The following is a 14,769-nucleotide window of genomic DNA, read 5'->3' as shown; positions in this document are numbered from 1 at the left end:
TTTGATCTCTTTCCTTTGTCTTGCCTTTGTTACCCAAATTGAGGAGAAGTTCTTCCTCTCTGCTATCTATTGATAATGGTTTGTAAAGTTTTGTAGGGTGAATTTGGTCAGAAATTGTTAACCAGCGGAGGAAATTCCAATGGTCTTTGTTGATAGGGAAGAGAAGTGTCTTCCTTGATTTTTAGTTCATACATGTCCAAAATAGATCTTATTTTAATTGTAATTTTTCAATAAAATACCCGATGAGAGTAACTCTGTTTCATAAATAGATATTTACATGTGGTGTATTTAGCTTTTGATTCCATTCAAGGTCCAGTTGTAGTCATTACAATCCAGTTTTGAAATAGTGCTCTTGGCCTGGCTTTGATCAGAGGTTTGCTTGCAGATGTCACTGGACTGAGGAAGTTGCCTAAGATATAGCTGAAGCAGTTCCTGCCCGTTTAGGAAAGACAGCAGTATGGGCCAAGAGCAGTGTTCCTTTTTTTCCTTGCAGACACAACTGGCTTAACTTAAGCTGTGCCTAGCCAGTCCAACTTGCTCTTCTTCCAGCTCTACCTTTTTTTAGAATATTGTGTTTTGTTTCTCACGGATTGTCCCTTTTGCCAAATTTAATTTATTAATTGAGGTTTGGTGTGCATGTCATAAATCATGGTTGCCAATCTCAAAAATGTTGGTGTTTGAAGAGATTGAGCTTTTAAACAAATGTAAAAGAGTCTAGAATCAAGGACAGGGGATTAGTAGGAACGAAAATGGGTCTTTCTGAAAGCTCCTTGAGGACTGTAGTTTAATTTAGTGTTGAATGATCGGTCAGCTTAAATTACTAAAAAGAGTTCAAGCTGACGTGGATTGTATCACACTGCAGCCATACGTTGTTTGCTTTGTTTGCAAACTTTATAAAATTCATGAAGTGCAGATACAGAGCATGGGAAAAGTGACGTGTAGTATTTGTGGAGGATGCAGGAAATTTTTGTAAGGTATTTTTCTGCAGTTTTTCAGATAACAAAGCCTCACATGGGTACATAAAGAGCTTGATGTCCTTGTATCTGGAAGAACACCTGGATTCAGGGCATGTAGCTTCAGTGCCTTCAAAGCTCTGTGCTCAGTGCCCAGCAGGCTCTGGGAGCAGCGGTTGGAGGAGAATGGATGGGTTGGGTGCTCAGGAGGTTGGGCTGTAGTCTCTGTGCTGCTAGGACTGGAGCTGGGCTGTTGCTGACTGGTGCAGGTTCTTCCTGCTACACATGCATTAGCCTGGCTTAGTTAACAAGAACAGAGAGTTCCTTCATTAGGAGAGATGCAGGCCTGGTGTAGTTAACGTGTGTGGATAGTGACTGATCCCTCAGGTAAGATGGTGGCAGATACTGAACTCTGGCGGTTGGTTGGACACTGGTGGCAGGCAACTAAGTTAAGAATCTTGTCTCCTGTCAGCCTTCCCTAAGCCTGAGACCATTGCTGTTAGTGAAGTGTTTCTTAAGTGAATTTAGAGAGTCTTCCTCACACCTTACTCTTTCACTACTGTCTTCTAGAGAGTTTGCATTGCTGAGTATATTAAATACTTTTGGTGGGAGCACTCGGGCAGAAGAAGTTTAACTGTTTGGCCCCTGAAGCTGTGGGAACACCAGGGTGTTTTGACACAGGTGTGAAGTTCTGAAATGTAGTACAGAATCAGTAGTGTGTACCAGAAAAGAGAAGTCACTTGCCTGTGGATAATCTCGTGTTGAAATCAAGGGTCATCAACATCATTGGTTTACTGGGTGGAAGGCAGTTGAACCAGAGACTGCATGGAAATTTCAGATTGTGATCTTCATCTTCCTTGTACAAGACTGATGCTGTTTTGTGGCTTGTTAAATCCTTCTGATAGATCTCTTGATGTTCTTCTCTGCTGCAAAATAGCAACTTCTCTCTAAAAAGAGTTGTGCACTCTTGCAAGGGTATATTTCACAGAGTCACAGAATCATCCAGGTTGGAAAGGATCTCTGAGATCATCATGATGCCAATTTTATGCCCCAAACAAGGCACGGACAGAATAACTGCTCAGAGACAAAGTTTGTAGCCTTTAAGCAGGAGGTATTTATTAACGGCCGGGGAGCAGCCAGGTTTTCCTGGGCAAACTGCTCCAGTTCAGCAATCTCACAATTCAGCTTTTATACAATTTTCCCAGGCAATTGCAACATACATTATGAATATTCATTATATTGCAACATCTACTTTTAATATTCATAATAGGCGGAGTTGAGGCAGAGTTAGAGGGTTGGTCTTCAATTTGGGGAGGATTTTTGGGGTCGTTCCTGTATTTCATCCTCTTGAACTGGTGTCCTTTCCATAACTTTTTCCTAATTTGGATAGTCTCCTTGTGCATTTGGCAGGGTCTTAGTGACCTTGGCTCATCCTAAAACTTCTGAGGCTACTGATGCCAAATTTTATGTTATTTTATAGTTTTAGTGTTCTTTTCTGTCAACCTGTCCTGTTCTCTCAGACAATTTATTACCTCCGTATTTTCCTAATGCTAAGCTTTCTTATAGTGCCTTGCATTTTATGTTTTAACTCGTTATTTCTCGAAGACTGCTTTCTTTTGGGTGGCTTCAATCAAGTCCAACCCTTGATCCACGACCACTGTGGTTACCAGACCATGGCACTGAGTGCCACATCCAACCTTTGTTTTAAAAACTGTCAGGGACAGAGAATCCACTCCCTCCCTGGACATCCCATTACAATGTCTGGTCACCCTCTCTGTAAGGAATTTTTTCCTAATATCCAACCTAAATCTCCTCTGACAGAGCTTAAGTTCATCCACCGTTGTCTTACTGGCAGCTACTTGGGAGAAGAGCCCGACCCCCAGAGCAGCCCTAGTGTGTCAGCTCTTAAATGGCAGAAATCTCCATGTGGGTGTTTGTTTTTGGTGACTTTGGAACAAACACCATTACAGACGTTCCTTTTTGTTGTGTTGGCTCAAGCCTGTGCTTTGTTTAAAAAAAAAAACACCTCTTTTTTGGAAAGGAAAAGGGAAAAGGTTTTTCTTGGCTTGCTGGCTGCAATTCTGAAGGGTTGCCTTTGTTACCAGTACTCTGATTGCTTGGCCAGGGAGGTTTGAGAAAATAATTTTCTTGAAGAGGGCCCAATGTAGCACAAAAGAAAGTAACTGTCCTTTCACTATTAGGAAATCTAGGAATAAATTAAATTATATGGCCACAGAAAGACTATTATTTTCTTGTTTCTTTGTTAAAAACCCCTAAGAATTCAGTGTAACTAAGAAAATCTATCAAAGTTCTGTGCTTTGAGTGTATAGAACATGTAGATTCTGAAAAAACCCCCACAGCAATATGATCCCATTGTGATAAATGGCTGAGTCTCTGGTAGTAGCAAATGAGAGTTCGTTCTGTTTTGGCAAATAAAGGCAAAGCAAAAAGCGCTGGGTGCGTGGGGAGTCTCCGCTCCACTCACACAAACGCTATAAAGTTTAATCTTTTGGCATATATTCCAACCTTTAACACATATTCATTAATATTCTAATACATATTCATGACCATTCTAGGAATTGGCCGGATTATGTTTATTAGTTCTTGGAAGAGGTGGCCTTCAAAGGCGCATGCCCACTTATCTCTGGGGGTCTTTTTGACCCCCATCTGGTGGTCGTTGGATGAAGTCAGTGTCTGCCTCAGTTTCCCCTCTCGTTACCCTTCGATTCTGCACATGAGCTCCTTCGCTCTTTCCTGTGCAACATTCTGCAGTCAGCAGTAAAACCACCTTAAATTGCAACACTATGTGGTGAGCAGCAAAATCAGCTGAGATTAGCACAACAGGATGTACACTGTAGCGTTTCCAGGGTACAGAAACCGTGGATGTCTTGTTTCTTGTTCCCCTAAGCCTTGTAGTTACACAAAGAACAGTTATTCTAACTAATTCTAACGAATTCATCTGTTTGCATATTTCACAGTGTTGAAGACAGACAAATTATTAGTACTCTCAAAGTTGGGTTAGCACACACTTTATAGTTATTTAACATGAATTCACGAACACACATGTATTACACCGCCTGTAGTCAGGGCCTGAGGCTGTGCCTGCCTGGCTGCCTGTCCTGCTGACAGCCCCGGAAATGGGTCTGAAAAGAATCCCCCGGTGGCTTTTCTGGCTGGTGTGTCGGCTGGGTTGGGGGCTGTTTGTTTTGTGCTGCAAGCTGTGCTGCTGCTGCTGCTGTTTCTTGTTTCTGTGCTGTAGAAGAACAGAGTTCATGGAGACAGGTGGTCTTCTGCCTTGCCAGTCAGGACCAGTTTGGTTGCTGTAAGGCTGTTGGGGTCTGTCACTTGGGCAGCCCTATCTGCTGCTGAGTCCAGTGGGGGACAAGTGTGGTGGAGCCAGGATTACCAACCGAGGAGGCAGTTTCCATATTTATCTTGGGATGTTGTACATCTTTGTAATTCACTCTCCCTATTCCTACTTCATGAAATTTGTGCTACTGCTTTTCTTCCAACCTTGAAGTCTCTCTCCCTCATTCCCTTTTTCCTCTTCCCCTCAGAAGAAAGTGGGGGGTTTAACCAGGGGACAATTGCTCTCTTTTTCCCTAAAAGAGATAGTGGGACCCAGCCAATCCTGTAAGCAGGGTTGTGCATGTCCCCTGTGCTTAAGGTGAGGTGCTGGGACAGCCTGGTTAATAAAGGCTCACCCTCATTGTTGCCCAACTTGCTCTATAGGATACAATTTGTTCTGTAAAGCTCTTTAGTCTGTTTGTTTCTTCTTGACTGGGGGTGTTGGGCAAAGGGCATTGGCTTTGTGTTGTCTGACCCCACTGCTCTGTTCTGCAGTAAGCTGGGCAGTGGCTCTACCACGTTACCTGTGGCAATCCCTACTTGAACTGACTTATAGTTTGGTTTTGATTTTTTTTTTACTGACAAACGACACATCCTCCCTTCATAGCAAGCTGTATCCCTCCATCAGATTTGGGAGGTTTTGGAAGTGGCTGTCCCTCAGATTTCTATGTGTTAATTATTGTCAATTTGTTGGTCTATTATCAGTAGGCATAGATGCAGGTGTGAGAATTCCAGCACAAGTGTGGCCTCCACTCCAGCTTTGTCAGTGGCTTTTCCTGCTGTCCCTTGGCCAGTAGTGGCCCAGGTCCCTGTTCTGTCAGAGCCTGCAACAAGCAGTGCTGCTTCCCCCTCCTGACACAGGGGGACAGGGAGTGGGGGTTTGGGATCAATTCCCCACAGGTTGCCCCTGTGGTCAGGCAGTGAGGAAAGGCAGCTGAGCCCTGCGCTACTGAAGGCACAGCAAAGATGGAGCATGTGGGGGAGAGCTCTGATGAAGGTGAGAGAGCAAATCCTCTCCAAAGGGTGAGGAGAGAGTCTTCTGTAAAAGCTTGAGCAGCAAGTCCTTGTGAGGCCGCTCTTCCCTCATCACAAGGGGAGGAACTGGAGTCAGAGAAACTCAATCCTTTTTTCTGAAGGACTTGTGAAATTTAAGTACAAAGGACTTTGGCTGGCATGAAGGTGAGACACTTGTCACCTGCTTGCTTTGGTGTTGGGACGATGGTGCAATCTCCTGAAATAATAGAGAAGGCAGAGAGTTGGGAAAGCTGGCCAGAGATGGAGGCAGTGGCCAAGTGGACAGCTCTGGAAAAAGGTACTGAGTAGCTGAGAGAGCTGGCTGCTGCAAAGGTGATTTACGGTGCCTGCGCATGTCAGACTTGGGTGTGGATGTTCCAGTGCCTGCCTGTACACACCTGGCCCGGTTGCCAGGTGACAATGGGACCTTTGTTACATCATTGGTGACACCGCTGGACCCCGGGTCCCTTCCTAGTGCTGGGGTGGCCCTGGCTCAGTGTCCAAGAGGACAGTGATAGGATCAGACAGGAGCAGAGAGCTGCCTAGGAGCCCTGAGCCATGTCTGGTGCTGTTGGATCTTGCGAAAGCCGCTGTGGTTCCCCAGAGGACCATGGCAATTCCCAGAGGCTGCTCAGTCCCCAAGCGAGGTAAGAGCCAGGGGCTGGGGCTGGGTGGGCACCGTGGGGTCAAATGCGAGGGCTCATGAAAGGCCTTTGTGGTTTGTCCATCGGGAGGGCTGTGGTTCTTCAGAGGCTGCCCAGGAGCCTCCATCCCCGGGAGATTCCCTGCCCCGTGCAGAGCCCGTCCCAGACATCTCCCTGCCCCCACGCAGCCCCCGTGGCCCCACGGGCTCTCCCCGCAGGCCGTGCAGCCTTGGGGCCAGCAGCTCTGCCACCCCCATGCCCACCCCCCATGGCCTCTCCTCCTTCCTCAGGACTGAGCAGAGGTCCCTGAGCCGGCCCCCGCTGGCCTGGGTGAAGGATGAGGTGGAAGAGAGCGGTCTCCCCATCCCAAAGAAGATGGCCCAGCTGCTGGAAAGAGGTGAGTGAGGGGCCTTTGGCTGCTTTGCTGTGCTCCTGCATGGCAGTGGCTGCTGGGCACATCCCCGGCCTGATCCCTGCCAGTCCCCTCTTTGGGTCCCCCCGCCCAGGGCTGGCTCTGTCCTCGGGAGCTGGCACGGGGCTGGGTGCTAGGTAGGGCCCTTCAGTTAGTCCTGCCAGCACCTTCAGCTCCCCCTCCTCCCTTGCTTTGTTAGATTCCAATCCTGATGCCACCATCGTTCGGTATTCAGCTGCAAAGGGCCAGGAGACGTGTGCGGATGCTCTAGAAGAGTTAGGAGAGGTACCTACAGAGACTGTCACCTGCCTTGTGCCTGCTCCAGCATGTGTTATGCTGGAGTTATGCTCCCCATAACCTTCTCTTGTTGCAGGAGCAGGACAAGGACTGTCTGAGAGATCTGATAGCCAACCTTTGCCCCTCCACCCTCGTGAGTCTGCAGGATGTCTCGCAGGTCTGGCATTTCCAGAGCAGGTCACAGTTGCCCCCATGCAAACCCCCCAGGGAGGCTTCTCCCCCGAAGCCCTCTGCACCCCGAGGGGTACAGAGGCACAGAAAGGAGCAGAGGCTGCAGTGGGAAGGGGCTCTGGCCACCTCCTGGCCATGACAGATTGGTGTGGGGATTCTTCCCTGAGGCTGGGAGGGGCCCCAGGGACAGGAAGGCAGAGCCAGGCTTTGCTGCTGTTCCCAGGAAGCCGTGGCTACCAGTCCCAGGGTAAGGAGCCTCAGGTCCAGACAAGCTCCAGTTCCCCTGACACCCTGTGTCACTGGGGACACAGGATGGATACTGTCCTGGATACTCTGTGGGTATCTCTGGTGTCAGTCCTTGTGTTGGCACCTCCACTCCATGGGCTGAAAGGACAATGGGCCAAATCTTCCAGCTGCAGCTTGGGAAGAAGGGAGGGAGGGAGGGAGGGAGGGAGGGAGGGAGGGAGGGAGGGAGGGAGGGAGGGAGGGAGGGAGGGAGGGAGGGAGGGAGGGAGGGAGGGAGGGGAGAGAGCTGGCCCAAGCTCTGTGCTGCATCTTTGGGACTGGAGCACCAGGACCTGGCCAGGGAGCCGGGGCCTTGGGCTGCTGGGAGGGGCCCCTCCCTGTGTGTGGCATCTGAGGGGATGGTTGCAGCCCAGTGGCAGCACCATCCTCCCCTCTGTTCCCTCCAGGCAGAAAAACTCTTGAGGTGCATCCACAGAAACGTGGAGGAGGTGCGCACGGAACCAGGGCAGTTTGTCCTGAGATCGGTGCTTGGGCTGCTGAGCGAGTGCTGCCCCGAGGCAACAGTTAGGAGCCTGTTGAGGATCAGTCCCTCCTGTGACAAGTATGAGCCCCAAGAGCCCTGGGGACTTGCTCTGTAGCCCAGGCACAGCACAGTGGCCAAGGCAGCCCTGCTAACAGAGTGTTCTGGCTTGCAGTGCTGCGCTGGCCATGTGGGAGATGCTGCTGTCCCTGCCCAGCGCTTCTGAGACAATCCTTGACAGGCTGCTCAGTGTGATCCAGGGCTGGAGACCAAACTGTGCTATCCCATCTGTGAGTGACCAGAGCAGGCCTTGCTCACCTTCAGGGCTGTTCATGGCTCCCCAGGAAAAGAGACACAGCCCCTCCTGCCTGCCCCCAACAGCCCCCTCCTCCAGCACTTGTGGACACAGCCCCTGGAGGCCAGCAGGGACCTGCCCTGCACCAACCCCCTTGTTCCAGCCCCTCAAGGCTGCCCCTTGAGCTCCCCAAGGACAAATACGCCACAGCAGCTTCCTTGCACTGAGAGCTGTCCCTGTGTCTTTCTGCAGGCAAGCCAGGTCCTGTACAGGCTCAGCCAGCGGCCCCGCTGTCAGGGGATCCTGGAAGGGCTCTTCCCCAGGCTCCTCATGACCCTGCTCTACAAGCTTTCCCTGGCTGCAGTGATGCTGGGGCAGGAGCAGCCTGGGGCTGATCAACCCGGCCCTCTGGGGTGCGCCATCCCCTTCTCCTGCCATTCCCCTGGGCCCTGGGCCAGGGCCCCTGCTCTGTGTGTAACTGGACCTTGCTCTGCACACAGGTTGGCAGTGGAGGGCATTAAAGTTCTGCTGCACGCTGCTGGCTGTGAAGGGCATGTCCAGAACATCCAGAAGGAGGGCGGCTGGGACATGATGCTGCGAGCGGAGACCCTGGAGAGAGGAGTCAGATTGCTGGCCAGGTGAGAGCCCTTTGTAGCCAGCGGTGCCTCGGCAGCCCCATCCCCGGGGGCAGAGAAGTCCCCAGGCCCCGGGCTGCAGCCGCAGCGCTGGCCAGGGAGCGATCCGAGTGGCAAGGGGTGCTCCTTGCCTGGGGAGAGAGCAGGGCACTGTCAGCAAGTGGTGTGGAGGCTGTGGCTGGGGGCAAAGGCGTGTCCTGGCCTGGGCTATCCTGGCTGGGCTGGGCTGGGCAGGGCAGGGCAATCCCAGCAAGGCTTTGCCTGCCCTGCTCACTGCCAGCACTGCTTTTCTTGCCCTGCCCAGAGAGATGAGGAAGAGCCCAGCTGAGCAGCAAGCCTTCCTGTTCCAGCACATGAAGGAGATCCTTGCTCAGAGGAGGGAATGGCAGATGAACTATGCCATGACTTTCTATACTGAGGTAAGCCTGGTGGGAAGCAGTGCCTCTGCCAGATGCTCCTGAAGCCGTCCCTCTGGCACAGGCGGCTGCCGCCGGGTGGGATGACAGTCCCTGGAGCTGGGACAGAGGGCTCTGCTGCCAGTCAGTCCCTGGGGCCTCCATCCAGCCCTTCCTGCTGGGGCAGTGCTCAGCACCCCCACGTGTCCACAGGCAGGGCTGCCCCCCAGAGGGGCTGTGTCAGCCCCCAGGCCCCAAGCTGGCAGTGGTAACCAGGAGCCGCAGAGTGCCAGGGTCCTGCAGCTCTGCCCGTCTCTCACTGCTGTTGTTCTTTCAGCTGCTGGGCTGCCAGGGCCTGGGAAAGGATTGGAGTGACCTGCGCCTCCTCCACGCCTACCTGAGCCATGGCAGTCAGACAATCCGTCTGCGGGCACTCGAGGGCTTGGTGGCACTGTCAGGAGATCCGCAGATGGTGAGCGAGGCGGAGTCAGGCGGAGCCGCCTTGGCAGCCTGGGGCTGGGGCAGGGGTAACGCGCTGGCTTGGGCCTGGCTGAGAGGAAGGAGGTGGCTGTCAGCAGAGAGAGGGGTGGCTGAGCAGGGGCCACAGAGCCTTTGCTGTCCTGCTCTCTCCTTCATCCCCATCGGCATGCGCAGCGCCTGCCGGGAAGCCGGGGGGGAGGCTGGTGCTCAGCACACGGGGCGTTTGTGCCAGGCTGCTCCTCCACTGCTCCATCCTCACAGAAATTCTCTGTTTCCTCCAGGCAAGAGAAATGCGGGGCAGATCTCTGCTGGACAGGATCCTGAGGTGCCTGAAGGATCCATCCACAGATGTCAGGATGGAGGCCTTGGTCTTCTTCCAGACCATGATGGGTCACCTGAAGAGGAAAGAGGCCAGCCCCGTCGCTCTGCTGCTGGCACAGAAGCTCCCGCCCCTCTTTGGTGATGTAAGGCTGATGTGGGACCTGACCCCGCAGAGGGGCAAGGGACAAGGACAGCTGCCCTCCAGCCCAGCCCCACGGGCAGCACTTGGGCAGGGCTGCTGCCCTCCTCACGGCCCTGGGCTCTGCTGGGAGGGCTGCTGGGCTCTGCACCCAGCATGGCTTCTCCTTGGCCTCGGCTTCTAGATAGGTGCCCCGAGGCCAGCAACCCCAGAGCATCTCCCCTCACACTGACCACGTTAATGCTTTTGGTCACCGTGGGTGGCGAGAGGCTGTTGCTGCAGTCACACTGTCTTCTTTCCTCCCAGGAGTCCAGCCAGGTGCAAGAGCTCTCCCTCAGCCTCTTCGGGGACACGACGAAGGCTGTGGTGGGCAGAGACAAGGCAGAGATGAAGAAGGCGATACGCGGGGTTGTGGTCTCGCTCTTCCTGCACATGAATGCTGAGAGCAGGAGTGTGGCTGAGGTAGAGAGTTGAAAGCTGAGCACCTGCTTTGCCCTTCCTTCCCTCTGCCCCAGCCCTGGCAGCAGCAGCAGCTCAGCAGCTCTTGCCCATTTCTCTTGTGCTGGCTGTGAGAGTGCCATAGCTGAGGTGGTGGCTGCCCCGTGTCCCTGCCTCGGGCATTGAAGCCCGGGCATTCAGGCTCTGTCCCCACCTGCCTCTTCCCAGAAGTAGCTGGGGACAGCTGGCAGCCTTGCCAAGAGGAGGGGGACGACAGGTCTCCTGCTCTGAGCCGTGGTGCCAGCTCCCACCTGCTGCTGTTTTGCAGGCCTCTGGCAAAGCCCTCCTCATCTGTGCCAAGTTCCTGGGCTGGAGGACGCTCAAGAGGGTGATCAAGAAGAAGAAGACCTGGCTGATTGGAGAGACTTTGGTGAGGACAAGCCCCAGGTGCCAGGGCCTGGGCTGGACAGGGGATGCTCCATGTGCCCAGGGTGTGAATGTGCAGCTGTTCCTGGCTGTCCCTGATCCAGAGCAGAATGCACAGCTTGGAGCTCAGTCCCCCTTCCCCTTTCCCTAAGGCACAGCCAGGGCTGCTTCTGCAGGCCCCTCTTCCCCCCAGCCCCTGGGTGCTGCAGGAGCCCCCGGCCCACCTGGGCCCTGGCAGCAGCACGGAGGGGGTCACAGTACCCCCAGGCCCCCTCTGCCTGCGGCTCTGGCTGCACCTCAGCCCCCCGGGGCTCCTGGCTGGCAGAAAGGAATGGCCTGGGGGGGAAGGGGTGGGATGGGCAGAGGGACTGCTCTGGCAGACGGGGAATGGTCTCTGCCAGCCCCATGACGTGACCTCGGGCACTCTCCAGCTGAAGCAGGACAGGAGCAGCACGTGTGTGGAAGACTACGTGTGCTTCAGCCTGCACTACCTGTGGGACCCTCAGGCCAGCGTGAGAGTGGAGGCCATCAGGTTCATAGGTGAGCCACAGCCCCCGGGGACCCTCTTCTGGCAGCCCAGCCCCAGCCCCCGGCGCTGCCCTGGCACCAGGAGCAGCCCTGTGGCTGTCCCGGGCAGGGCCCTGGCCTCCCGCTGCCCCCCCTGCCCTGCCCTGCCTTGCCCTGCCCTGCCCTGCCCAGGCCTCGGTGGCCTTGGTGGCCGCCTGGCTCAGTGTCAGCAGCGCCCTCGGGGACTTGCCCGGGGCCATCCCCGCAGAGCGCTGGGCAGGAGGGCGTGCGGCCGAGCTGGCCGGGCCGGGGGCTGTGCTGCCGCAGTGCTGGGGAGGGGGAGGTCTGACGGGAGCTCTGTGCACAGGGACTGCTGCGCGGCACCTGGGGTGGAATCAATCCAAACGGACGCTGGAGGTTGTGTGGGATGGTGAGTAGGGTCAGAGGGGTGCTGGCGGGGCAGGGGAGAGAGCCTGGGCAGGGTGCTGCCAGTCCTGGCTCCCCTGCAACAGGGAAAGGAGGGAGGGAGAAGCTGTGACTGTCCCATCCCTGGAAGTGTCCATGGCCAGGCTGGCGGTGGCTTGGAGCTCCCCAGCTTAGTGGGAGGTGTCCCTGCCCGAGGTGGGGGGTTGGGACTAGGCGATCCTTAAGAAGGTCCCTTCCAGCCCAACCCAGTCTGGGAGCCTGGGATTCCTGAGCAGCAGCTTCCAGCTGCTCCTCCTGGTCAGGTAAAGAGAGGGATGGGCTTGCACAGAAGGGTCTGTGCAGACAGCAGGGTTTCACCACTGCTGCTCTCTTTCTTTCTGTTGCAGCCCTCAATTGCTTGGATTATGACCCTGATCCCTCAGTCAGGTCCTTAGCAGGTCAGACCTTGCACATCCTGCAGTGCGTGAGGGAGCTGGAGAGATCAAGATGGTCCTGCCGAGGCCTGTGCTTCTGCTGCTGATGAGATGGGTCAAGGACAATCTTGCTGCCCCCATCTTCCTGACGGTACTTTCACCACCGCCCCGTCACGGCTGCTGTTCCCCAGACCCTCACGTGCACCCCTGGGCTGTGCCCAACGGTCTCTGTCCAAACGAGTGCCCCCAGAACTCTCCTGTGCCCTGGCTCTCCCGGTTAGACCTCCCTAATGTCATCCCAGCAGGAGGAAGTGGCTGCGCTGGGGCGAAGGTCCTGGTGGGAAGATGGCGTTGAGAGAATTGTCCCTGACCTAAGGGCTCCTGGTGCAGATGGCAGCGTGGGAATCAAGATGGAAGAAGCAGCCCCGTGCCATGACGCCCTTTGCACAGGCAGCACCCAGAGCCTGCAGAGCACACAGCATTTGTCCTGGCCTCTCCTGCTACCTGCACATCAGCCCTGGCCGCGACTTGTTGGACAGCCAGGTTACCCTTCTTTAGGGTGGTGGTGCCAGGAGGCAGAGGGCAGAAGGGAGTCAGGGTTTACCTCAGCAAAAAGCTCTTTTAAACCCGAGCACTGCTTTGTCTTCAGGGCTTTTTTGGAAAGCTGCAGGAACAAGGCAGAGTGTAAAATGGAGGGTGTTTCACCTGAAATGATGTGCCTCGTCACCAAGCACAGCTACACCAGGGCAGTCCTGGGCACGGCTGAGGGTGATGATGAACGTTTTGCTCCTCGCAGCAGTCCTGCTCAGTGTCATGGGCATCATCAGCTGGTGCTGAGTTCTTCCAGCCCACCTACAGGTGAGGAATTGCATCAGCATCTGGAGACTCCCAACTGATTCCAGCTCTCCCAAGCTCTGAGAAGCAGCTGCTGCATTCCTCTTCTGTCACTTCCAGGAGGTCACCAGGGTGTCTGCAGAGTTTTTGAACTCTCCCACAGAGACCTAGAGCAGCTGGATTCACACACCCAAACAAGATACCCTGTTGGAGGCTGTTTGGCAATGGATTCATCACCAGCTGCCCAAGAGGCTACAGGAGGTTCCAGCTGTGCCGGGCAGGGTCAGCGTCACCGTGTGGGCCCAGGTGGCTTGGGACAGCTGGGCAGGGCAGAGCGGAGCCAGAGCTGCTTTCCTTGTCTCATCAGAGCAGCAGGAGGTGCAGCCTCCTGGCCTCTGGGATAGCTACCAACAGGTCAAAAAGGTCCCCAAATAAAATGCGGTGTTTGGAAAGTACAGCGTGTGGTGAAATCTGTTGGATGGGACCTGGGCTCTGATCCTGGGACCGATGGGTGATCCTGGGCTCAACGCATCACAGAATCCTAGGAGTTGTCCAGGCTCCATTTTCTCACCACTCCTGTGATTGTAGAGGCAGAACACAGTGTATCCCTGCAGTGTCACAGTCAGGCTGCTCAGCGGCAGCTTCCCTCAGAGACTTTGGGGAAAAAACAAAGCTGTCTGTGGTTTGATGATTCTCCTGTAGACCGAGTCTGAGCAGTGCTGTGGAGCTCCAGCTTCGTGTGCAGTTCTGGGTGGTGCCCTGCAGAGGAAGAAGAGTGTAATGTATGTTGAGGAATTTGTATTCCTAACCAGTAAAATTCAGGAAAAGAATTGAACTGAGTAAGAAGTGAACGTGGGGCTAAGCAAAGCAGTTGAGACATGTAATTTTTCCACTGAAACGGTGTGAACAAAACAAGGCCCTAACAAGGCTAACTTCTGTCTCAGAGATAATTAGAAGTGTAGGTCCTGTTCTTAAAACAAGGCACTGCCAAGGCTAACGAGGCACCGAAGGAATGTGAACATCTGCACAAGAAGAACAAAAAGATGTCACAACCAGCAGATAAGGGGAAAGTTATGGCTAGGGTCTGATATCACCTTGTAGCAATATAATGAAGTCAGCGAAATCAAGAAAGGTAAAAACTTCAAGCTTGAGGAAGACTTCTTACTTCATCCAAAGACCCCCCCTGACGACCCCCGGATATCTCCCCAAAACCAGACGCCGCCCAGACTCTGCCTATCATGAATATTATAATGGCATGATGTAATCCTATGGATAGGTATGTAAACCCACCTCCTTTTGAGTATGCAGAGACGTGTAATCAATAAAAGGTAATTCCAGAGCTTTAAGTGCGTGCGTGGGAGTGGAGCGGAGACTGCCCACGCACCCAGCGCTGTTTTGCTTATTGCGATTTTATTAATTAAATTAAGCCAGTAACAGAATATTGAGTCTCGGTCATTTATAACAATAGGAACTTTTGGTGCCCAGCTCCTCTCTGTGCAGCCCCTGAGCACGCAGTGTCCTGGCTGAGTCCCCTCCGTGTCAGAGCCCTGCAACAGCCCCAGCCATGAGCAAGAAACACTGTGTTTGGAGGGTGGAAATGGAAGGGTTATTATTTAGAGAGGAGGGCAGTGTTTATCTTGGGTGCAGGTTAGAGCCTGGAGCTTCACTGGGCTCGTTTGATCTCCAGGAGTGTCCTGGTCTGAGAGGAGCAGGAGAAAAAGGTGCCTGGGACAGGGCAGTGTCAGGTGCTGACGTGGCAGTGAGAATGGGGAGCAGCTGTGCCCCTGGGGTGGAGAGGATGGTTCAGGCGACCCAAGTGGGCTACTGCCAGTATTCCTTCCCATGGTGCTCTGTA

General features: G+C 54.0%; 2 protein-coding genes across 10 annotated transcripts in view; one reads left to right on the top strand and one right to left on the bottom strand.

The window, feature by feature from the left end:
• LOC139803945 (ankyrin repeat domain-containing protein 7-like) overlaps window positions 1-14,769 on the bottom strand; it is a 226,787-nt gene that overhangs the window by 17,806 nt on the left and 194,212 nt on the right. The window lies entirely within an intron of this gene.
• Window positions 10,235-13,369, top strand: LOC139804117 (maestro heat-like repeat-containing protein family member 7). 3 transcript variants are annotated; one of them, XM_071760950.1, is made up of 7 exons: window positions 10,235-10,332; window positions 10,637-10,738; window positions 11,166-11,274; window positions 11,609-11,671; window positions 12,054-12,231; window positions 12,383-12,938; window positions 13,035-13,369. In XM_071760950.1, exons 1-5 carry the CDS (start codon window positions 10,258-10,260, stop codon window positions 12,185-12,187), a joined length of 483 nt encoding a protein of 160 aa, XP_071617051.1. In that variant the 5' UTR covers window positions 10,235-10,257; the 3' UTR covers window positions 12,188-12,231; window positions 12,383-12,938; window positions 13,035-13,369. The 3 variants fall into 3 exon arrangements, with proteins under 3 accessions (XP_071617051.1, XP_071617049.1, XP_071617050.1); XM_071760948.1 differs by lacking the exon at window positions 10,235-10,332 and having other exon boundaries at window positions 10,405-10,738; XM_071760949.1 differs by lacking the exons at window positions 10,235-10,332; window positions 10,637-10,738; window positions 11,166-11,274 and having other exon boundaries at window positions 11,543-11,671.

Source organism: Heliangelus exortis, chromosome 17 (assembly GCF_036169615.1).
Source record: "Heliangelus exortis chromosome 17, bHelExo1.hap1, whole genome shotgun sequence".
Classification (NCBI taxonomy): Eukaryota; Metazoa; Chordata; class Aves; order Apodiformes; family Trochilidae; genus Heliangelus; species Heliangelus exortis.
The sequence above is the reverse complement of the archived record's forward strand: the minus strand, read 5'-3'. Positions and strand labels throughout refer to the sequence as shown.